Consider the following 25,127-nt stretch of genomic DNA (forward strand, 5'->3'; position numbering starts at 1 on the left):
TTGGACAAGTTTTGATAATTTTCTGTGTGTGTGACTTCAGGAGGAAGTGGCGGGGATGAAACATCGGATCAGAGTGGTGGTGGTGGAGAACGAGAAGCTGCAATCAGAACTCAAAGCCAAAGCTTTAGATGAATCTCTGAAAGATTACACGATCCGAAACTCCTCGGTACTGTGTGTATTTATGTGCTTGAATGTGCCAAATCATACACTTGTGTTATGTTTTTTTTTTCTAAATGACATGGGAATTGTTGATTAAACAATCACCTGTGGAAAAGAGACTCATCATCTGCACTGACGTGTTTCTCAGGTGAATGAGAGTACGGCAGCCAACGGTCACACGACCTCCAATATAGGCCGCAGCGTGCTGCAGAGAGCAGAACACACCACATGGAAAAATGAGCTGGTAAGATAATAGACCAGTGCTCTCCGCTCCTCCTGTTACTCCTGAGTTCTCATTTTGTTCATTTAAAATAATGTATATGCTTCCAAATTGTATTCCCAGCCTATTTTGTGCATTAGTTTGCATATTGACTTCTGCTGAATCTCTTTAAAAATTGAAACAGCAGTTGTTCTAAAAACTTTCATTTCATTTTCACATGCATTTCTCATAGAAGAATACATAATAATTCATTGGAAACAATTACATATGTAAGGAAATTGATTGACTAGTAATCCTTCTTGTAGGCTGTATAGTACAGTCAGTGTGGGAATAGAGGTTGACTTCAATATATACAAACCATCACAACATTACTATTTATCGTACTGACAGAAACTGCTTGGACACACTTTATATGTCATCCTTTTCAAGTCATTCTTATTCAAAGCTGTATATATTGTCTGTTCTGAAATTGTCTATATTCCTTAGGAACAACTGAAAGTTATCCACCAGGCCCAGGTTGAAAGCCTGGAGGCTCAGGTCATCTCTCTACGGTCAGTGTCCTACTTTGTGTAGCCAGCAACAACTGAGGCCTTTTCTCTTATAAAGATCACAACCCATCTCTGCCTTGTTTCTCTCTCTGCTTGTCCGTACTGTGTCTCATGTTTTGCTGCTTCCATCAACAGGAAGGATCTGTCAGTCAGTCAGAAGGAGTGTGAGGATGTGAAGGTTCGCCTGAGACACAGGGAGAAACAGGCTGTGGAAGCGCTGAGGGCCGACGGAGCTCCTCGTGTGTCAGGGTTGTGTCTGAAGTGTGCGCAGCATGAAGCTGTGTTGGCCGGGACTCACACAAATCTGCATGTCCAGGCTATTGACAGGCTCACAAAGTCAGTACTAACACAATACACACACAAATACATACTGCAGATCAGTCACAAGTTAGCCACAGTGGCTCAAGTCTTCATATTTTAAGTCTTAAATGTATAATAATCTTTCCAATGCAGATTTTTGTTGTTGACAATTCTTAATTATGTGTCTATAAGAGATTTCCTGACAGCTCTTGTGCTTAGCAACATATGAAACAACATGTACAAAGATAGACAGACACAATTAAGCGTGCCATGTTTTATTTTTTAAAGCTGATTGTGGATTTTCCTGTCTGTTGATCTTCCAGAGAGCGAGATGAGTTGCTGGTGGCCCTGCGTGCTGTGAGGGCGAGTCAGCAGGAGGCGCAACAGAGGGAGTGGTCTGCATGTCTCCAGGTCAAACAGGCCGTGGAGATGGCGGAAGAAGCAAACCTGCACAAAGCAAGGGTCTGGGAAACACATACATGCCATTTCCAGCTGTTTTGGCTCAAGTTGCCCTCTGAAATTGTGCCTCATCCTCCTACTATGGGGTGGTTACCTCTGGTGAACCTCCGATACTGTATCTGTATGCGTGCAGGTGGAGGTGCAGTGTGGGCAGTTGTCCAGGGAGCTGATTCGACAGAGGGAACAGCTGGAACGAGAAGCACAGGCCCTGCCGGAGAGACTGACAGAGGCCAGAGAAGAGGGTCGTGGCGAGGCCCGCAAACAGAAAGATGAGCTCGCAAATACAGTAAATCCTGTTTTACTAAGTCTTTGTGTGCATAAAAAACTCAAGAATGAAACTATTCTTTATATATTTTCGTAGCTCCAATCAGAATTTCTGTTTTTCTAATTGCATAAAACTAAACATCAGCCCTCGTAGCTACAACCAGATTCTAATTTTTTCAATTTTATTGCATAGTAAATGCATGGGTCTATATATAGTATAGTCTTACTGTGGGCAAACAAGATGTTATTATTTTTTAATGAAATGTCAATGGAACAACTGTGTGTACCAGGTGTCCAGCCTCTCCCAGTGTGTTGCCGAGTTGGAAGGGCAGCTAGACCGAGCTCACAGAGACAAGAGCTCACTGACCAATCAGCTGGAAGACGCTCTTCACAAACTTACCAGTCAGGAGCAAGACAACACCAAGGTGCAGTGTGTGTGTGCATTGTGCAAGAATACAGGCACTGTGCCGATACATTAGTTTTCACTGTAACAACATGGTCCAGCACTACTCTTCAGGTCACCTCAGCTTTAGATAAAATACTTTAGCACCTTTGTGCAGTCGACCTGTAATGCCTCGTTAAATCCAGTGGATGGCAGCAGAGTTTCATCTATTTCAGTGTTTATTTTCTGGCTGTTGCAGGAGTTGCATAAATAAGTTAAGGTGAGGTTTAATCTTCATTTGTTGATGCTTAGTAGGTTTTAATCATTTTGTAATGTACAATTATGATCACATATGTGTATATGTATGGTAAGAAAGCATTGACCAAATTCCTGCATAGCAAGCTGCAAGAGTACGATTAAACCAAGACTTTGGTTGAAACGTTTCATTTCAGCAAATGTAATACCTGGCCGAGGTGTCGTTTTCCACAGTTTTTTTTTATGATTACAATTTTTGGGGTCATTATTAGCGATAAATGGTGGTGATAAATATAATCAAAGCAAATACAGCAGTAGGCACAAAGTAGTAATTTTGAATATCATGAATAAGAATCAGTAAACAAATGAGCTGAATATGTAAATATGGATCAGTAGATCAGTATTATAACACACTTTATTTAAATCAGTGAACCTTTGACTGAGAAAGAAACCTCCAGTGATTCAAATTAATACATTTCAAGATGAGGAAAAGATGATAAAGGGGGGAATAAAAAATGGACAGGAAGTAAAAAATTTGTCAATAAAGAGACCGGCTGTTTTTGATCGGTGCTTTGTCGTCTCTAGGTGAGTGTGGAGCTGCGATATCAACTCAGCCAGGCCCTGCTGAAGAAAGACGAGGCTGAGAGAGAGTTACGAGAGCTCAACACCAAGACCAGCAGACAGATGGAAAAGGCTGCACAGGTACGTCTGCGCTGAACCCGTTCATTAATTCAGATTTAATAGCTGCATTGAATTAGAATAATAACTTAAAAGTTTGCCAATTTTCAGCTCGTGCACTTGGTTATTTATGTAGTAAGTACTGTTTTTTTGGGGAAGCTGTACGGAGGTGCGAGAAGCCAAAAAGAATCCGTTAAACGTTTTTTATAACTTAAGGATTTATTCAAATAATCGTTACAAGGGTCAATTGTGCTGTGGAAATAATTATTAAATAAGCAAGAGGAGTCACGGTTACACTTTTCAACGACACAGCACTTCCCTCATAGAAGATTATGAATTTCTCTGATATTTAAAATACAGTTTCATCATTTAAAATCAAACTATTTTTGAATTTTTCGATGATTAAACTCGTTGTAATCAGCATTTGACATTGTGTTTGTTTGAGGGCATAAGGTGGTTTGTTGTGAAAGATTTTCCTTACCACCACCTCTTCCCTCTCGCCTTCCATCTCTGCGGGACAGGAAGTGGAAAGGCTGAGCTCAGAGCTGGTTGGCTGTCGGCAGCATCTGGAGGCGGTCCAAAAGGACGGGGGCCAATGGCAGGCCGAAGCCCTGAGCCTAGCAGAACAGCTGGCAAACGCCCAGCGCCAACTGCACCTCACCAGGTAGTACCTAATCCTATTATACATGCCACCACACTCGCGCACACACACACACACACATACACACACACACACATACACACAGTGCTCCCCTCTGCCCAGCTCCTGCCCAGCTCAGCCCAGTCCAGTCCAGTTCAGACCAGCACACCAACTGTACCGCACCAGGTAACGGCTAATCCTATTATACAAACCACACACACATAAACACACATGCGCGCCGCTGTGCCATGGTCCCGGTACCAACTGGACCTCACCAGGTCACCTCTAATCCTGTTAAGCATGCCACAACATAATGCAACACACTCACACACACACATAACGTACACGCGCACACACACACACACACACTCACACATAAACACACACTGCCCGCTCTGTGCCACTAGGCCAGTGCCCAGCCCAGCAACAGCTCCAGCAGAGCCAAAATGGCGCCTGAGCCTTTCTTCTGTCCCTGGCGCACACACACACACACACACACACACACACACACACACACACACACACACACACACACACACACACACACACACACACACACACACACACACACACACACACACACACACACACACACACACGCATGTACACACACAGAAAAAGTGTGGCTGATGGTCACTGGACAGCCTGGCCTCCGTGCCACCTGCCAGTGCCCTGCACCCGTTCTCACGACGGGCGCTACCGGCTCTCCCCCCTCCGTTATCTCCATCTTCTCTCTTTCTTTCTATTGCTGCATCTTTCTATTCCCTTTTTTTTTCTCTCTCTCTCTCTCCCTGTGTCCCTGTTTGACTCCTTCTCTTCCTCTTTTATCTATCCATCCTACCCATCCATCTATGCACTTATCATCTTTTCATCTCTTCTACCTCCCTCTCGTCCTTCCTTCATCGTCCTCTATAACTTAAATAATTCCTTTTTTTATTTTCATAGCACAACTTCTCCAACTCCTTCGTTTTCGTATCTTCCCCCCCCCCCCCCCATCTCTCCTGTCCTCCGCCATTCCTCCTTTCTCCTTTTCCTTCCCTATGTCTCTCCTGTCATTCGCTGGCTGCTGTTCCCTTCCACACCCTCCACTGCCAGGGCCACGCCAGCCCATGCCAGCCGCCCAGGGCAACTCTCTCACCCCCGCTGCCCACAGCCGAGGTGTCTGAGATGGGCACAGATGTGGCGGTGGTGCCCTGTGGTGCTGAAGGCTGCGGGAGGCAAGTTTGTTCAGTCTACGTGTGTGTGTGTGTGTGTGTATGAGTGAGTGTGTATTTGTGTTTATGCGTCTGTCATCCTGGTGGTGAGTGTGTGTCCACTGCTGCTCCTGGCTCTGATCTGTGTTTAAGTGTGTTTATCTGTCAACTGGCCAGCGCTAACACACTGGCTGCATGGTGGGCTGTGATGTGTTTTAAGGGATGAAGCAAGGAGTGTGTGTGTCTTTCTGTGTGTGCATGTGTGTGTATTTTGCAGCCAGCTGTGGAGAATGACATGCATATTAATGTGGCAACATGATGACTTTGACCTGTGCTAGAGGAGCCACTGGACTAAACCATTTTACCGCCATGTGTGCGGGTGTATGTGCATGAGAGAGTTTATAGTTTTATCTGTCCGCAGATGCAGACTAGATGTTTGACAGCTGTTGACTTGGCTGAGCATGTAGCCATTCAAATTCAATTTTGGTCATTAGCAGTGAAAGCCACTTCTGATGCTGATTTAATATGTCATTTTTTTTTTCTCTTTTCCTACAGTACCGCATGAGAAGCGGGTTTTACATGTTCACATGCAGCATCGCAGCTTTTAAAGAGCAAAAAATTCACATTGTAATGCACCGGAAATGAAAAAAACACAGGTCCAATCATCATAAAACCCACAAATCCCTGAAGCGATAAACGTGTAAATGTAACAAAAAGGTGCTGATAAGGGCCAATGTCAGTTTAAATGTCTGCGTTTGTGGGAGAGATCTAAATAACAATAATGAAGGTAATTAAGGAGCTAATTTTTCTTAAAGTTTGGATGTATTTTGGATTGTAATTGGTAATCATTAAAGTTGAGCATGTTGTTAATGTTAAGATCAAGTGATTCCATGATACTCACAGAATATTTATACCAAACAATGCCGGTTCGCTGACTTCCAGTCTTAAGAGTGTGCTCAAAACTGAGGAGTTTTTATTCCATGATGTTGTGCCACCACTTCTGGTAGCAGCCAGACTTAAAGGCCTACTGTCACAGAGAGACGCAGACATGAGATAACTGTCCAAGTATGGACATGACAGCTCACAGCAAAGAACCATCTCTCCTCTGACAAAGGTACTTATAACTGTGACAGAGAGGAAAGTTGTGGAGACGTTAGACAAGGAATTTAAACAATAATGTTGGATCATCTGAAGCTTTTGTGTTGAAGCATAGTTTGCCTTTGGATAGATACAATTACCCACAGATGACTCTGTCTGCAGCTTCGGAGCAGCTGCAGGTCGACACTAGGTCACTTTTCTAATAATATATTCACCATTACATAAGTAGCATGTTATTGTCTCTGTGAACTGGAGCAGAAGGACAAGTGAGGGATATTGTTTTCCCTCTGTGCATTGATACTAGGGCTGGGTATCGCTACTGATTTACTGAATCAATTTGATATTGATTCATTTATTGAATTGAATTGATTCATTTAGAGATATTTAGTTTAGTTTTAATACCAATTTTGCTCGGTTATGAAAGAGATTTTCACAGAAACTCTCTAACCTGGTGCATTATCAAAAATATCAATGTTTACATGAAGAATTGACCCAAAAGCTGTTACACTACTGCACATGTATTTAACATGACCCACTACAGAAGTAAACAGTGCAACTCTTCAGTACAGTTGTGGGTGATAATTACAATCGGGCTGATCTTACAGAGGAAACAAGAAATTGCATACATTAAAAGATCGATCTAAGGATTTTATGAATCAATATCAAATCTTTTAAATGAAGATCGATATGAATCGGAAAAAGCAGCCCTAATTGATACATCCATAGCCTTTAGATAAACTATCACAATTTTGAAGATGTAGTCGTGCAGAAGAAGGAGGGAATCTAACCAACAGCAAACCTGGAAATGTTTTTGGGAGCAGCACAAAAATCAAGCATCAAACACAGATGCACACACCCACACACATCCACTTGTCGCACACACACCTGCTAAAACTCTGTCGCAGCCTTTGTCCCTCTTCAGAGCGAGCGTTGTGTGTGTGTCTTTTTGGTTTAGTCCCCCCCCCCCCCTTTTTTTTTTTACACACTTGTCATGATCTCTGTTGCTTTTCTGTCATGCTGCTCCAACCCAGACAAATAAACCTCCAAGCGTTTGTCCTCTTCCCTCTCTCTCTCTGTCTCTCTCTCTGTCTCTCCCTCTCTTTCTGCCTCTGTCTCTGTCTGTCCATCTGCAGGCCTTCTGGGGTTGTGCTGCTGAACTAGTACGCGTAGTTTATTCGTAGTCATGCCTCAGTTTGCCCTCTGTCTCGTTGTTCACTACAGAGTCATGCAGGAGTCTTTGTAGCTGCAGTGGGCTGGTTTGTGTAGCTGTGTTTGTGTGCGTGTTGTTGAGTCGTGAGGCTGGAAGCCATTTGTGTGACCAGCTCTTCGAAGGCAGCTCTTTGATTCTCTCTTTGCAACTTGCTCGTTCCCCCTCTTTCATTCTGTCCTCCTCTCGTGGCCCAAATGATCACAGCCCGTCTTCAAACAGGGGACATGAAGCACAGCCAGCCTCTGTTTGATTTCCGATAGCCCTTCCTTCCTTTCTAATAAACACAATCTTTACGCACACGTACACACACACACACGCACATATTTGTTTGTACAACTGCATACTTGCAAATGTGCACACTGATATGCACATCAGTCGGATCCACATGCCTGTATACACAGACTCGCACACACACAGATGCATGCACGCATCCGTTGGGTCCCATGGCGGCTGGTGCGCTGTGCTGCGCTCCAGGATTGGATCATCAGCCAGCTGTGAGTTGGACAGCCCAGGATCTGTCCTAATCCCTGCCACTCTGTTCACATCGCCTCACACACACACCCACATACACACACACACGAACACACACACACTCCAGTCCCAGCCCCAGCCCAGCAGAGGGCTTTACTAAGTTTGTTTTGTTTGTTTGCTCCTGTCTTTCTTCACTTTCTTTCTTTTCTTCTCTCCTTGTCTCCATCCGGCCTTCTCTCTCTCTCTCTCCCTGCGTTGCGATCACAGATCCCAAAGGCCGCGGTGAAAACTGCCCAGCATAACTTCTGTTTCTACACATTGCCAGCAAGGCATATGAATGGATAGATGTGTGTGTGTGTTTGCATGCGTTGTGTAGTCGTGTATCCATTGTCAGTTGAGACCTGTGCGCCTGGGTTGTGTTTGGGATAAGTCAAATGTCTGCGAGGCCCCAAATCTTCCACCAGTTCTGTTATCCCCATGAAATCAAGCATCCATGTTCATGAGGAAGCTTAGTTGGAGTTGTGGATGGACCTTAAGCTGAAAAAAGTGGAGTGAATTTGAAGTTTTCTTGCTGTCACTCTCTCTCTCTGTCACCCAAAACTTCTAACTGTGGATCCCACGGCCAGAGAAAAATGCCCGAAACATGACCGCTCATATAATTTGATCTTCGTCTGTTTGTCATGAAACAGTAGAAAATCCTCCTGGCAGCGGATTGGATCAGGCGTGGAAGTTTGCAGGCAGATCGGATGTGATGAAACTTGCACAGACTTGCAGTGGTGTCAATCCAAGAACCTGCTGGTGGACACGAGAAACCTTCATCGGCTTGTGTGTCGTTCAGATGTCTGAAGCTTCTTCAACCTCACGTATGTGTGTGTGTGTGTGTGAAGGGGGCATGAATGGGAAAACCATTGGGATGCATGGTGCACGGGATGCATGGTTCCCGTGCATCCTGGAAAACCTGGAAAATGGTTGGCCAATCTTCCAGTCATGGAAAACACATGGAAAATGAGAAAAGTAGTAAAGGTCTTGGAAAAGCCTAGCGAGGAGCAGCAGAGAGCTGTTGTAGGTGTGGTTTAAAAACAAAAACAACATGTTTGCGTTGTTCTATGATAACTTCGTCATAATTTCTAAGCATGTAAGAGATTATTTCATAGATAAATTAAAGCTATAGACTGCACATCTTTAAATCAGACTTCTGGGGTGAGAGAAGAATAAACATAGAAACAAACTGGTTAAATGTACAAAATAAAATACAAAAGATACAAAAAGAACAGTTCTCCAAAGCATGAATGGGACAGGGAAGTATTAGTGTATGGCCTACAGTAGTAAATTGTCTGTCGGACTGTAGCAGCTGAAAATGTCCTGAAAAAGTCCTGGAAAATGATTTCAAGAAAAATTGGGAACCCTGTCTTGGCCTTAAAGAGTGTGTGGAAAACTGTCAGATACAAAAAAAAAAAGAAGAACTGCTGACCTTGACTATTAAGCTGCAGTTTAAGGATCTCTTGAACCTATGTGAGAAGAGGAGTTTGTAGATGCAAAGAGGAAGAGGAGTGTGGACAGTAGCGCTGCTTCAAAATAAACAAAACCGTCTGAGGTGGTAAAGGCATGTAATCAGGATGCTCTCCTGTGGAGATATGCGGAGCAGCATGTCCAGCTGGGAGGAGGACACACCGTGGCAAATCTGACACACTGAGGGGATTAGGCTCTATGTCCCACCTGTCCTGGGAATGCAGTGTGATCCGCGGTTTGGGAAGTTTGGGCTCCCCCTGGCAACGACGCTGATATTGAACAAACTCTGTGACAACAGACCTTCTCCCTCCTTTGACGTGACGGTGCCTTGCAAAAGTATATTCCTTGATTTTTTCTACATTTTGCCACGTTATAACCACAAACTTAAATCTGTTATATTGGGGTTTTATGTGATAGACCAACACAAAGTAGCACATCAATGAGAAGTGGAAGGATACATGATCATCAAGGATACATACATCATCACCCTTGTGAAACGCCCACACAAGAGGTTAAATAGTGAGTCTCCACACCAGATAGTTGGACCAGTCCCAGCCTGGTCAGCTGCGTACATGAACTGATGAAGCCTCTTGGATGAGAGGTGAAACGTCTTCCTAGACAAATAACTAAGTCCAGTTGCTTTCGATTTAACCTCCTTTGAAAAAAAAAAAAAAAGGATACATGGTGTTCATGATTCAATACTTTGTTGAACCACCTATTTCTGCAATTACAGCTGCAAGTCTTTAAGGCCGCACTGAGACTGCCAGCCAAAATGTTTTATAATAATGTCCTAAATGTTTTTTAGACATGTAATATTTTCTTATTCTACTGTATATGCTATTTTATGTTATACAATATATCTTTGTTTTCATTTTTGAAGCACATTGAGTTTACGCTTGCCGTATGAAATTTGATTTGACTTGCCCTAAAAATCTGATTTGAGAAAGAATTCGATTTGAATGAGATTCGCCTGCAGTCTGAACGCGGCCTAAGACTGTGTCTCTACCAGGTTTGCACATCTACAGTCTGCCACCTTTGCCCATGCTTCTTTGCAAAACAGCTCCAGTTCAGTCAGCTTGGATGGAGAGATCATCTGTGAACAGCAGTTGCCAAGTCTTGCCACAGTTTCTCAATAGGATTTAGGTCTGGACTTTGACTTTGTAACGTGACAAAATGTGGAAAAGTTCAAGAGGTATGAATACTTATGCAAGGCAGGCGCTGTATATTTCCAACAATGTATCAGTTGTAGTTCAGAAAGTGTAAAATGAAGTGTCGTCAACTGAATGCTGTGATTTTTATTTGCATATTTGTTGCAGTTGCGATGACCTCGCTGCACCGCAGTATGTAGCACGTTACTGTTTCACCCACGTCTAGCAGGTGTAAACACAGTATGAACAGTACAAATGGATTCAACACTTGGAGACAATGTATGAGATGACAGATCATGCTGCATATTGATCGATATTAATCAAGTGGGTGAGCGGGTTTTTATACCACATTCATGTCTTTGGTCCTGAAATGAGAAGAAGGATGGATGATGGAAGAAGTGGAGAGAGGAAGAGAGAAAGAGTCAGATAAAGCTCTGGACCAACCACTGCGACTCTTGTTCTCGAAGTTCCCTAAACTCTATTAAACATGTCACGCTGCTGCTCTCTCTCTGTACCTCCATCGCTCTCTCTCTCTCGCTCTCTCTCTGTCTTTCTTTCTTTCTTTCTTTCTTTTTTTTCCCTCCCTCGGTCGTGCATCATGATAGCAAGGTCTGGAAAGGCGGTGAAACAGAGCGGCGTGTATGTGTGTGAGGGCGGAGAAGTGTAAATGAGGAAGGTGAGGCAGCAGATGCCGCGTCCCGCCAGAGGCTCGCTTTGAGCAGCGAGCGAAATCTGGGCGCGACAAAACTGCTGCAAACCAACTCGGTGGGAGGCCCTTGTCCAATCACGGCCCGGAATAAAAGGGCCGGGGCGCCACGCGGGCTGCAGTCGCTCAGGAGAGGTGGGGGCCATAATGAACCTTCAAGCTCTGCCAGAGAGCGCGCACACACTTGAGCACAGCATCTTTCTTTCTACCTGGCATAACTGCGCCTAACCACTGTCAACACACACACACACACACACACACATACACATACACACACACACAACCTCGACAGCAACTGTGTGTGTGACTTTCTGCGTGTGTGTGTGTGTGCGTGAACACATGCTTGTCGTGTGAGCTCACAGTGCGATGGCGTTTTTTTTGCGTGTGCACACAAACGCCTTTGTGCAAAATGTTAAGCGTTGATACCTTTGGGCTACACCTGTGTCTGTTAAGTTTTGATGTGTGTGTCTCTGTGTGACAGCAGCGGGGCAGTGCCAGGTATGAAGCTCGCTCGCTCGTGTGTGTGTGTGTGTGTGTGTTTTTGTGTGTGTTTGTGTGTGTGCGTGCGCTTGTCTGGTCGGCAGCCATGTTGTTGGGTAGCAGATGGCACCATGGTTGGCAGGGGAGGGGCTGCTTAGCACAACTAATCAGACAGTTACGGATAGGGCAGCTGGGAGGGCCGTCGGCCAGCCGCGTGTGTGTGTGTGTGTGTGTGTGTACCACAGAGTGCCATGATGTTGACAGTGGTGGGCCCGTTGGCCTGGTGACGAGACCTTGCCGTGTTCTTCTCTCCTCGCTGTCGGAGTGCCCTCTCTGCCATCCTGCCTTCTCACCTCTCTCTCGCACTCTCGCTGTCTCTCTCTCTCGCTCAGTCTGCTGAGACCTGCCTGGTCTTTTATCTTTTCTTTCAGTTTCTTTCTTTGACCCTTCGTTTTCCTTTTGTCTTTCCGTCACACTGTCTCACTCTCTCTGCTGCATCTTTTTCCTTTTCTCTGGTCTTTTTTTAATCATGAGTTTTACTTGTGTGTTCATTTAGTTGACGTGACAGTAATTAAAACAGAATGTGTATTTTTGTCAAGCTGGGCACTAACAAGTGGAAATGACAACCATTTTTAATCCACTTTAGTAAGAGAGCGGTCCAAAAACCTTTAAAAAACATGGCGTCTAAAGCGTGAACATTTCCTCTACTCAACTTTAAACCCATCCTATCTTCTTAAAACCTTCATACATACATATTGACATTGAGAAAATGAAGTATCCTGTGTGTGAATGAATTTGAATATATGAATTTATATTTATTTAAGTGTCATGCACCAAATAAGGGCTTACAAGACACATTTCATATTTAGACAACGAACAAAATCATCAGAATACAGACAAAGCAAAAACAAAAACCACATAAACAATTCACTTTTTCTTAATGTCCAGGCACTTTTTCTAATGAAAGTAGCTATCGTAAAGACTTCTTTTCTGAAGAACCATTCCAACTTTACCGCATCATCAACCCAAAACAACTTCACATTTTGCATTTTCTGAAAGAAAAACTGCCTGGCTTCGTCATATAACGGACAATGAAACACAAACGTTACATTTAGATTATATAATGTGCATAGTCTGTGTGCATTCAATACTTAAAAGGCAACAAAAACAGTGCAGACCTTCTTGTGCTGTAGCTCCTGAACTGTGTTGATCACTTTTACGCTCTTTTTTTAGTTTGTCCACGGATACAACAAATGCACCGAGCATATGACACCTGAGAGAGGGAGAGAGGTGCAGATCTTAGCTGGTTGTTGTTGCTGCATTTCATGAATCTTGTTGCTCGTGAAACTGCCTAACTTCTCCACCTGACCTTCAGCGTTTAGCCGACTGTTTGACATCAGCACCGTTTAACAAATCTCCAAGACTGAAGCTTTTTAACTTTCAAAATTTTCATTTCAGTCAGTCTTGAGTGTCATGGTTTGATTTTAAACTGATCTTTTACAACCAGGGAATTAAATCAGTCATGACAGAGGGAGGTTTGAATCCGTTTCAAGATGAGTGCAGGATGAACGGTTTCGTCTGGAGGGAGCAGTCGATGACAAACACCAACAAACGGCTCTCTCCCTTGTTTTTCCTTGTCAAAGTCATTTCACCTGTGTGCCTCTTGCTCTCATCCTTTGTGTTGTTTTCTCTACTGTTGACTCATGCAAGTCAATGTATTGTAGGTAGATAGCTCCTTGGAGACAAGTTCCCATCTCCCCTCAACACTTTATCTACCGATCATCTGCTGTAAATGACACCGTTAGCCCTCCTGTGAGGATACCTTAAAGCTGCATCGACTTGATTGCACTAGAAATATAAACCAACAAAGGTTAAAGTGTGAAAGCTAAAAATTCAGCAGTGGAAAAAATCACACACCATAAGTACCAGGATTATTAAGCAGAGCTGTAATCTGTCCATCCTGCGGGGCTGGGAATGGATGGAATAGACAGATCGCTGACTGGGAGACCTCAGGCAAGATGGAGGCAAATCTGTCGGCTACAACTGTTGTCACCCCAGCCAAGTGTGCCCTGGGACACTGGCCTACATACACACACTACGGCTGGAGGACAGAGAACGGAGGGGAGAGCACCACCACCACCACCACCACCACCAGCCCTCTGCCTGCCTTCAAAACCCACCATCCATCCATCCACCCCCCATTCTGGGTTCATCGTTTCTCGCCTTCCCTCTCGTACAGTAGATGCGTAACGCCGCTGCCTCTTCAAGTTATGTACTGTATACTGTACATCTGAGTGTTGAATGTTGGGGTTAAGGGTTGTACTGCTGCTTATTGCTTATTGGGTGCAGTGTGCATGGATTCTGTGCATGTGTGTGTGTCATCTGGTCAACTTTGTGCCTTCACACATCCCTGCTGTGAGGGTGGCACCATCAGTGACTCTACACCGTGCCCACTGCCCAGTAGGCACAGCTTTCATCCAACATGACAGAACCCCCTCTCTGCTCTTCTTTCCCCCCCTCGTTTCTCTCTCTTTTACCTCGGTCACTCTCTTTTTACCTGATTGATCTGGCCTCCTTTTTATCTTTTCATCCTCTTCGGGTTTTTTTCTATCCTTCATATAGCTGCCCTTTGTTCTCTTTTGTGTCTCTTGTCTTCAATCCATCCCTTTCTCTCTCTGTTGCCCTTTTTTGTGGGAACAACAGTGCCAAGCAGTGTCTCGTACCGGAGGTAGTAGGACACTGCCCCCCCCCCCCCCCCCCCCATCTGCAGATTTTATCTGGGTGATCAAAAAGACAGGAGCAAGAAAGAGATGGGGAGGGAGGTGGAGGAGACTGGAGATGTGGACGATAGAGGAAGAATTATAGTAGAGAGGAGAGAGTGAGTTATATAAGGGAAGCAGTGGACGGGAAACACGCATCTGGCACTGGATGTGAGGCTTCGCCATCAGCTATTTGAAGGAATGCCTCCTATGAAATCAGTTATGCTCGTCCACTTTTTGGTGCTGTGTTTATGTTCCATGACATCTGAGAGAAAGCTCAAATAAAATAAACAATTGCAGTCAGTCAGTGTTAGTTTTTTTAATGCGCCCACACATAATCCTTTGAAATAATAAGAGGCAATGTTGCTGTTTATTGTCTCTGCTATAATGATTATCATAAAGCAATCATAAAAAGAAGACAGTCCATATAAGTTGTGATGTTGGCTATAAAAAAAAAAAAAAAACCTTTGTAATTTTTTCAAAGAGACGAGGATACTTCAAAAGGCCTGTTGTTGAATTGCAATCTACAGTTTGCTGTTTCTAATTATGCCCATTGTGAAATGTAACAACGTTGCATTGTTGCATATTGATGTTCTCATTCCACAAAAACGCTGTGAGAAAAACGCTTCAAGGATAAAATACAAACATGACCGTGATGCTCTAATAGTAATGCTGTGGTTAATGCAGTCTGACAGAAAGGTTTAGGGAAAGACATGGCAGATTAAAAGTGGAGATGAGGCTGGATGAGGTGAAGGTAGATAGAGGAAGTGTGGGAATTATTGGTTTTACGGGAATCCAGAGGAAGTTTTCATTTAGAGAGTGAGTAGAGGAAGCAGAGGAGGAATAAGCTGTCAGGCCAGGGATGGTGTGTATACAATAGCGGGCACCAGGTGGGCACAAGCCCCCCTACGGTGCCATCTCCAGCCCCAGTCCCTCCCGCTGAGTTAAAAAAAAAACACACAAAAAAAGCCTCTCTTTGTTTTCCACCTCAATGACCACCTCTCCCTCTCTGGGCGTCTGATCTAATGGCCCAGGAGTAAAACACAGAGTGAGGACAGGAGCGATGGGCTCGTTATAGGGTGTGGAGGAAAGGAGGAAAGGAGGAGAAGAGGAGGTATGATGGAGGAGGAGTTCACGGAAGATTATTATGAGGAGTAGATTTGGAGAGAGATGGCGCTCGTTCCTTTCCTGCCAGTTGCCCCCAAGTTCATAACGGTGTGAGTGGGAGTGGGAGGGGTGACGGCCATTGGAAACAACACCAGGCTCGTCTCAGGTGTGAAGTGAATTCCAACACAGGTGGATTGTGCTCGCACCAGGAGAAAAAACACTTCATGTGGACAAACTTTCAATTTGCACACCTTTCTTCTTAACTAATATAAAACTTTCTCTGTCATCTTTTTTATATTGGAAGAAATTATTTATTTTTCATTTCATTTCATCTATTTGGATCTCCATTAGCTTTGGCTAAGGCCATTGCTATTCTTCCTGGAGTCCAAACCCAACACAATTATCTTTCCACTGCAGTAGGACACAATCACAGAAAACACATCACACAACAAAACACACACAAACAGAAAACAAAAAACAAACAACAATCTACAAAACAAAAACATTCACATATTACAGGACCTAATTCAGATTAACAGTACCTCCACTCTTAAATAGTCAGATCGTCAGGAATATATACGTTCGTCATAATGCCATTATATTACATTTACAAAAACAGAATTTGGATCACACTAATTGATTGTACCAAGTAGCCTCAACTAAACATCGACAGACACAGAGAGCTGTTTGGATAATAAATGCTCTATAAGTAGTTCTTTAAATCTATATTTGTTGTTTTCTTGAATAATCTCACCGTGGCTCTGTACATTACCGTGCTTTTCATCTTGTTTGTTTTCACTTTAGGTAGAGTAAATCTACCTTCCCTAGCATGCCTTGTAACCATGTTCATCCGAACTGAAAGACAGGCATTTGTATAAAACCGTTGGCAGTTTAGTCGCAGATATTCTTCTAATAAAAGTAAGTAATGAGGCAATAAATCTGTTCTTTACATTCAACCAAGCAAGACAGTTGTGCATTTTACTGATATAAGTTCAATAATGGACAACAAAGTAAACATGTTCAGCGCTCCCAATAGGAAAATAAAATGTGATATACATATGAGTGAGGAAAATACAAAGATATGGGTAGATAGAAATACTTCCCTAACCCTAAACATATTTGATAGATTAAATAAATTAATTAGAAAGTGTTACAATTTTTCTCTTTCACAGTCTTACTATAGATAGATAGATAGATAGATAGATAGATAGATAGATAGATAGACTGTATTTGTCAGTAGGCAAATGTATGAATGGTACACACAGAGGTCAGTGAAAAGCAACTTCAAACTGTTATCCCGATTTGAAATAATTAATTTTCGGCAGTCGTTTACCTTCTCAGCTGAAATTGATTTGACCCCCATCTCCGCCACATATGCTACCCACAACTATTTCTGTAGGGCACAGATTTGACACTGACGTTGAGTCCTGGGTTTCTGGATTGGGTCAGCAGGGGAGCATATTGTACGTATGCTGTGTGTTTATTTTTAAAAAAACCACAGATGCCTGTGGTGCCAGTTCACTCTTCCCGTGTTAAGACCACCAATCATCTGTGCCAATTAATACTTTTAAACTTCTCTCGTTCTGTTTTCTGAGCAGATAGATGATGACAGAGGCCAATCAGCAGCTAATTACTTCAATCTAAAGCTGTTTTTCTCTTTTTTTTTTGTTTCTTTTTTTTTCCTCTGAGGGAATGTGCGCTTTAACAGCAAATGTTTGTTTCTGCAGGGGTTATGTGTATTTATAACTGTCTGTGTATATGTGCATGCATTTATTCATATGCATGAGAGATTTAAAAACAGCTTTTAAGATGTGCATATTTAAAGAGTGTCATTGTCCATACTGTGTGTATGTGTGTGTGTTGGAAGGGGTAGCATATTTCATTTTTTTTTTGCTAATTTAACATTTGCAGTTTTCTGTTTTTCGGGCACAATTGGCTCGCCACTGACCTTGGTGGCGGTGGGGGGGCTTTAGCGCTCCTTGAAGAAGAAAAGAGGCTTGGGCCGCCCGCTGTAAACAAAGTTGACTTGCCGACAGATGGATTGAATGACAGAGAGGCTAACTGAGCCAGGAATGGGCCTGGCAGCATCGCACTGAGCAGAGAGAGAGAGAGAGAGGGAGAGAGAGAGAGGGAGGGAGGAAGAGAGAGATAAAGGAGGGGTGGGAGGAGGAGGAGAGGAGGGGGGGGATAGAGAGAAGAGGTGGCCAACAGGAGAGGAGGTGTGAACAGGTGCAGGGCCGCTGAAGGAAGAACCAGCAGATGGAGAGAGACACAGCCAGTTTAGTTACAGGAAAAAAGGGTGGGAGGGAAAAGAGGAGGGAGCAGGGAGAGATGGAAACAGCAGAAGAGAGAGAGAAAAAAAGAAGAAGATCGGAGCAAAGATGAGAACGCTCTGGACGGATAGATAGACAGATATTGTAGATAGAAATATGGGCTGGGCAGAGAGGGGGCAAACAAACAGCGAAGCGACATCAGGATCCCTGGTCGTGCGTTTTGATGTGTTTGTTTCATAAGGTGGAGCAGCAGCAGCGAGGAGAAGGAGGGGGAGGAGGAGGAGGTGGGGAGGGGGGAGCAGAGTGACTGACTTACATCACCCCGAGGTTTAATAAAAATGTGCTAAAACACATCGAGGTGCGTGAGAAAAAGATTGTGCGACGCCGCGTGTCGTCTGCTACACGAAACAATTCAGATGTTTGTTGTAAGCGGCGGCGTTGCTGATAATGCAGCGGCACAGCAAATGTTCAATATGTCACTTCGTTTTCTCCGCGGTGCGCTCGTCTATTGTTGGCAAGTGTCGGATGGAGAGACAGGCCTTGCACGAGGCCTCCGTCTCACCATCTTCTCAGTTGCACACATGGAAAAAAAAAAAAGGAAAAAGCATAGTCACACATTATCAGGCATCATCTTTGTAGTTCTGCATCTCAAACTGTTGAATATTAATGTCGTCTGATTGATGCAGTCTATCATAAATAGCTGTGGATCCACTGGAATTCCTCCACAAGAGTGAATCATCACGGGTGTCACCGTTTTGAGCAGTTGAGACTCAAGCAAATAGCAAACAGTTGTAATTTTAGAGTAATTTAAATAGTACACTCACTGTATCTGTAACACCGGGTCATCTTCAGACTCAATTCATAGTTTGAGCTAAAGGTGCAGATAATGATTTGAATCTAAATCTAATAGTTTGGTCTTTAAATAAATATGACTGTATGACTTTAATTTAAATATTTCATTGAGATTATTATTAGTTTGTTGCAAGTACCTGAAGATATGAATGATTTTTAAGCATTACTTTAATAACGTTTCACAATATTTAAAATGAATAGAAAGTGGTGGCTTCACGGACTCACACAGTAAGTCGCAGTAAAACTTATAACTACAACTGTTTGGTATAGGCGGTCCTTGATAAGAGAGAAACAGTGTTTTTATCCATCTGCCTCATGTTTCTCTGCTCCATCTCTTTGCAGTGATCATCAGTGTCTTACAACACTGGGGCTCCTTTGTCGTGAACAAAGCTTGTGTGTTTGTGCTATAGGCTGGTTAACAATCTGTTCACCTGTATGTTCACACTCCACACCTGTTATTTTGCAACACAGGCTCATGGCAGAGCATAAATATCAATATGCACTGGTTTCAGGGATTGCTCTCTTTAGTTTTTATGTCGTGGATGTATAGACGAGATCTTTCTTCACCTTTATACTTCTGGTTCTGGTAACTGGATGCCTCCAAACTGTAACTCAACTTCAGCAGTGCTTCATCGATCATTTTAATGTTCTTTACATATCAAAACATAGTCTGTGGACTTTACATGTCTGCAAAGAGTTGTCCTCATCATTTGTGTGTTAATGAACACACATGCACCTGTGTGCGTCGCTCCAGTTTGCATGTGTCTCTGAGTGATATTGTGTTTTCAGGGAGAGAATATAGTCTTCTTTACTTTAGTCCAAACAGCGGTCAGTGGTGTCTGGCGTTGGCAAATGTCTTCTATTCCTCCAAGTCCACCGTCTGACTCCAATTTGTGCTCGTTCTCTGATAAACCGCGGCATTTGGTGGTTCTGGCGTGGGATGCCGGCTGCACCATGGGGTGCTGCAAACTCCGCGCTTGGTCAGGCCCTGGCACCCCACATCTAATGGGCAACAGCTTGAATAGTGCCCACTTAGGCAGGCAGCGCCCCCCTCTTCTTCTTCCTCGCCGCCGCCACCCCGGCCATCTAAGCCCAGCCAGCCACCGCCTCTGCCACCTCCCACTTACCCAGCAGCCACTGTACCTGGCCGCAGCCCCAGAGCCATTCCAGCCTACCTTAGGCCCCCGGCCCATGCCGCTCTCGCCACACTTATCAAGCTGTCTTGCAGCGCATCAGGCCAGGCATATACAAACAGGCCCAGCCATCCCCTCTAACTGAATATTCAGTCTATTGCCTCCGAGGCCCAAACAAGAGTTCCTGCCACAGGCACCAACCCAGAGCCCATTCACCAATTAGCTGGAAGGCAGATTATTGTCCAGGGAGAATTATCCAGCTCCAGCCCCACATACACAGCCTCTGCTCTGCCCGTCGCCCTCCACGCTCGCTCCAGGGCTTGGCTCTCCGCTGATGTCTCTCCTTTGCTTTCTCTTCTTTTTTATGCTCTAATTTGACAGTGCTCATCGCAGCAGCCATTTTGTGAGAGCGTTTTTTTTGCAACTAAACATGTTGCGTTGGATTGGGGGATACAAGATGGCGCATGCAATGGGAAAGAAACAACCGAACTTATAGCTCGACTTCTCAGCTTTAACTCGGTCCTCGGTGACGGACGACGGTCTCAGGCCTGAAGATACGATGACGAACCAACACGAGAGAAACAAACGTGCAGTCGACTCGGCCTGGAGAGTGTGTGCTCAACTCTGCTGTGAACAAGTTTATTAAGACTTACTCATATGTGAGTTCATTAGATCAGCGAGACCAAACAGATGCCAAATGTGTAACTCTCTGTCTTTTCTATCTTCTTGTGTTTTTAAAAAAAAAAATTTATCACCCTCCTCTTCCTCCTTCCTCGCCACCACTCTATTGCTGACTGCTGGAACTTTCTGGCGGTCTGTCTGATGCTAATTGGTGGGTAAACAGGTCTGGTGAGAGTCCCCCCCCTCCCCTCCACCCCCCCCACAGTCGCACACAAACACTCACACTTAGAGATACACAAATACACACGGCCCCCTGGAACCTCTTGCAGGACCAAATGGCTGGCAACGCCTGCCCGCCATCTCCCGCTGAGCCCTGGTGTGCGCTTTGGTGGCTCAGGCTGCTGTTCAAGCCCAGCGGGGGTTCATTCACTCACACGCACATACACACACAGGAAAAAAAAACGAAAAAAAAAAACACATACATACGCATACACACACAGTCTCCTTGTGTCCCCTGCACACCCGCCACCCGCTTTCACACCCCAGACAGCAGGACAGCAGGAGAACACACACACACACGAAGGAACAGACAGACGCGGTCACTTTAGAGATGCAGGCCAAGCACTGTAGGGGAGAAAAGTTTTCACTTAAAACTGGAGAATTCTCTCTTCATTAGCGCCTTTGGACTTCAGGAAGAGTTTCTGTTTATTTGTTCGATTTTCCTGTCTTTGTAGTTTTTTCCTCTCTCTTCTCTCTCCTTCTTTGTCTGTTTCTCTGTTGTTTGGGTTTGCGTTTGGATTTAGTTGAGTTGGAAAGTTTGGTTCAAACAGTAAAATGCTGCGTTGCTCAAAGCCAGCGGGGACAAGCACCTTCGCTCGCAACCTTACCTGCTCAGTTTTGATACCGAGGCTGAATGAAAGTCGTGATTAAACCGATGTGATCGCTACCAAATATGTCGGCGGTGGCGCTTGTGAAGGTGTGTGCTCCGAAGTCGTATAGAAAACCATATGTAGACCTTCTGTAAGGTCAAATACCAGCTGATGTTACATTACATCACCGTAGTTTTATGTGTTTTTGAGCATTAGTGTGGTTTCCACTAATCTGCGTGCATGCGTATTTGTGCATACTGTATTTAGATTTCATCCTCTGTACTGTAGCATCCAGTCTCTGCCCTCCATGCATTATCTACGGCAGGGATTTGAGGATGGTGAGTGACTGTATAGAGAGTATCTCACTTTAAAGGTGCAACCTGTGAGAGATGAATAGAAACACATTAATTAACCTCTACACACCTCTCCCAGTCATAATTACTTTATTTGTATTCATTTGTATTGTATTAATATAATTTCCGTGACACATAGATGACATAAATGTAGCGTCACATCCCCTGCAGGTAATTAATAATACTCATAATAGTGCATAGAAGAGCGTTAGTGTGGATTCAGTAAATCTGCATCAGACTGAAAGAAGTTTTGCAGCGAATACACAGACTAGAGCAGACGGATCTTTTCTTGTCTCTCGCCACGTACAGAAATATACTGTACCGTACCCTCGGCTGTTATACGATCACAGGATACAGCTTTAAGGCTGGAGCGGTGGACATTATGTGTGTGTGTGTGTGTGTGTGTTTGGTACTGTAGACAGCTGCAGTATCACTCAGGGGTCTTGGGGCTGACAGTGGCCTGACACTTCTACCCTTCTACCCCCTGAGTCTTTTCTGTCATTCTCCTTTCCGTCCTCTCCTTAATTCTCGTGTCGAACAGTGTGTCCTCTTCTCCCCTCACCTCTGTGTTTCATCCATCAGCTTTTCCTTTCCACATCACACACAAATCAACCTTTCCCCCCACCGAGTAGCAGAAACAGTGCGTCTCAATGCACTAATCAATCAGCTGCTGGTCTTAAGATACTGTATATCTATATATCTATCTATATTATGCTCTGTTCCTGATCACAGAAACATTTGAGTGTGATCCAAGGCATTTTTCATTTCACTCTTCAGTTTTTGCACATTTCATTTTGAGAGTGATTATTAAATGCACTGCTTTCACAGCTGCTCATGTTATGTATATTATATTTTTATGTCATAGTCTGTTAAATTAGGAGCCACTTATAGGCACAATCTGTGATTTTTCCGTCTCTACCGACAAAACACCGACTGAGTCTGCTTCTGTCACCCTGAGATTGATTGACATGTGTTTGAGTGCATTTAATCCAGTTAATCTAAGTGATTATTAGGGTTGTTTACATCAGTGTTGTTGTTGCAAAAAAAAAATCAGCTAATGTCATTAAAAAAAAACAAAAATACAAAAACAGACTCTATATTTATGTATCCAAATACACCTCAAATTTACATGATGAAATAAATATGTTTAAGACAGACGTTGTAGCCGTCGGTACGTGGAAATGTTTTTCATGCTCCACTGATAGCAGAACATGAGTAATCAGTCTCAGGCACTAATGAACATGTAGTGACACTATCTGGATGAAAAACGATTTTACCCGTCGCCAGGCAAGCCATGCTACTGCGGTGATTGATGCTACGTTTGTATTTAGAGCATTCATAAAACAAATATACCAATCTTAGTGCAAAATAAGGACAAATCATTATTGCACTGAAGATGTCAGGTTGGATTTGTAACAGACTAGTTTATCCCCCTCTCTGTTTATTCTAAGAGCGACTGTGGGTTTTAAATATTTCCTCCTCTTCTTTTTCCACAGACAGGACAGAGAGAGCGCAGAACGGGCTCACGAGGAGGAAATGACGTCAGCAGCCGCTACAGCACGGGAGAGGGAGAGAGAGCTGGCGGCGTTACTGGAGCAAACGGAGGCGCGACACCAGCGGAGAGGTGAGCGCCTCCACCCACTCGACTAACAGTGGTCGTCTTATCTGCACGTATTATACTCTCCTCTGTTCATTATTTACCTTCATTGACCTGTTTGTCGAACATATTTCATTTAGTAGTAGCAAACTCATATTTTAATCTACCGGTAATTCAGTCACATCTCTTCAGAGGCAGTTCGTCCTTCAGCAGCAACACTTAGTTTCCACTTGTTCTTTTCCATTTTCTACTATAAAAACCTATCGAATACACAATTTTAGCCTCATTTATGATAAACATGCCATCGGATAGTTTGTCGGTTTAGTTGCTGCTCTCTTTATCATCATTTTCTGTCCTCTATATGTCCTGAATAATGTGTATTCACAAAAGGTAAAACCCTCATATTCCCCTCTTCCTGGTGGGTTTCTTTTGTTGGTAAGATGGGACAAAATCTCTTAAGTGATGAAATGCACCACTACACATTAAATTAATTTAATGTGGCAGTAAATCTCAGCTCAGATGAGTCAGTTGAGTCAGCCTCTCTGCCTCTGGTGGCCTTCGGCGCACCAGCGAGAGAGGCAGCAGATCGTGACTGGGAGCCATGGTGGAGCCACATCTGGTGGATATTAGGGAGACTTCTCAAAGTGTGTGTGTATGCATGTGTGTGTGTGTTATTAAAAGGTTGTCACACTGAAGCAAGTTCACAAATTTGCATATCAGTAGGTTTTATCATACAGAGGCATGTTAGTTTGTTAGTTGTCTTACATGATGTAAGCAGAAAGAGAATAAAGGGGAGAAATCAAATCAATAGGATGAAGCACACACACAGAGCCGGAGCGTCCAGAACGGCACAGAGCAAAAACAGCGACAGCAGAGTTGATCAGGGTCAGTTACGGCGTCACAGCCGAGGAGCTGGGACCGGTTCAGTCTCTTCCTCAAGGACGCTTCAGCAGGGGGAGGGTCTTGAACCTGCATCTTCTTTTTTTTTTTTGAAGGATGGTTTTCCCTCCTCACTGTGCCACCTTTGCTAACCTCCGTCTCAACATGAGCAGAGTCGGAGGAGGAGGAGGAGGAGGAGGAGGAGGAGGGGGGGAGTGGGGGGGGGACAGGAACACAAATCATCTGAGTTGAAAACAAGACTGAAGCTGAAGTGACCTCAAAAGAGCAGAAGAACAGAAGCCACGAGAGGAGGAGGAGGAGAGAGAGAGAGAGAGCGGAGGGAAGGTGATGGGAGCAGCGCTGAGAGAGAGACCCAGCTCCGAGCTCCCTGTCTGCCTGCACAGCAGAGCTGCTGCTGCTAGCACATCTGTTGCACCATCTGGAGCCCCCCCCTTCCCCTCCTCTCCTCCACCACCTCCTCCTCCTCCTCACACCCACCAACCCACCCTCAGCAGCTCCTCTCCTCTCACTCTCCCTCTCCTTCCCTCCCTCCCTCCCTCCCTTCTCCTGTCTTTTTATTTACCTGTGGTTAACTTCAACAAACAGGGAGCCTGCTGGTACGCAGAACAAAGATGATGGAGGGTATAGAGGGAGAAAAGGAGGGAGGGGAGGGAGGGAGGGGGATAAACAAAGGGTCTGTTTCTGGCGCGTGTCGGCAGCACACATGTTGTCTAAAGAGAGCTGACATCAGAGCACAGCAGGAAACTGTGGATGGGGAGGGGATGAGGGGATGGAGTGGTGGACGTCCTTTAGTAGCTCGCATCACTTCCTCTCCCCGTGCAACCCAACAGACGAGCTGGATAATTAGCTTTCTTGCTCTCCAAATCCCGCCTCTCTGTCCATCCGTTTGTCCTTCCATCCATCCGCCCCCCCCTCACTCTCACTCTCACTCTCTCTCTCCCTT

At 44.3% G+C, this 25,127-nt stretch overlaps 1 protein-coding gene across 2 annotated transcripts in view; it reads left to right on the forward strand.

The window, feature by feature from the left end:
* Nucleotides 1-25,127, forward strand: part of sdccag8 (SHH signaling and ciliogenesis regulator sdccag8) — a 51,683-nt gene that overhangs the window by 2,194 nt on the left and 24,362 nt on the right. For both annotated transcript variants that reach the window (XM_083987687.1, XM_083987688.1), the window contains 10 exons: nucleotides 41-166; nucleotides 308-403; nucleotides 866-930; nucleotides 1,063-1,263; nucleotides 1,551-1,689; nucleotides 1,820-1,972; nucleotides 2,241-2,375; nucleotides 3,173-3,289; nucleotides 3,787-3,929; nucleotides 23,184-23,311. In XM_083987687.1, the coding sequence (XP_083843813.1) occupies nucleotides 41-166; nucleotides 308-403; nucleotides 866-930; nucleotides 1,063-1,263; nucleotides 1,551-1,689; nucleotides 1,820-1,972; nucleotides 2,241-2,375; nucleotides 3,173-3,289; nucleotides 3,787-3,929; nucleotides 23,184-23,311 (1,303 nt within the window). The remainder of the gene's footprint in view (nucleotides 1-40; nucleotides 167-307; nucleotides 404-865; nucleotides 931-1,062; nucleotides 1,264-1,550; nucleotides 1,690-1,819; nucleotides 1,973-2,240; nucleotides 2,376-3,172; nucleotides 3,290-3,786; nucleotides 3,930-23,183; nucleotides 23,312-25,127) is intronic.

This window comes from Trachurus trachurus, assembly GCF_905171665.1.
Source record: "Trachurus trachurus genome assembly, chromosome: 15".
NCBI lineage: Eukaryota > Metazoa > Chordata > Actinopteri > Carangiformes > Carangidae > Trachurus > Trachurus trachurus.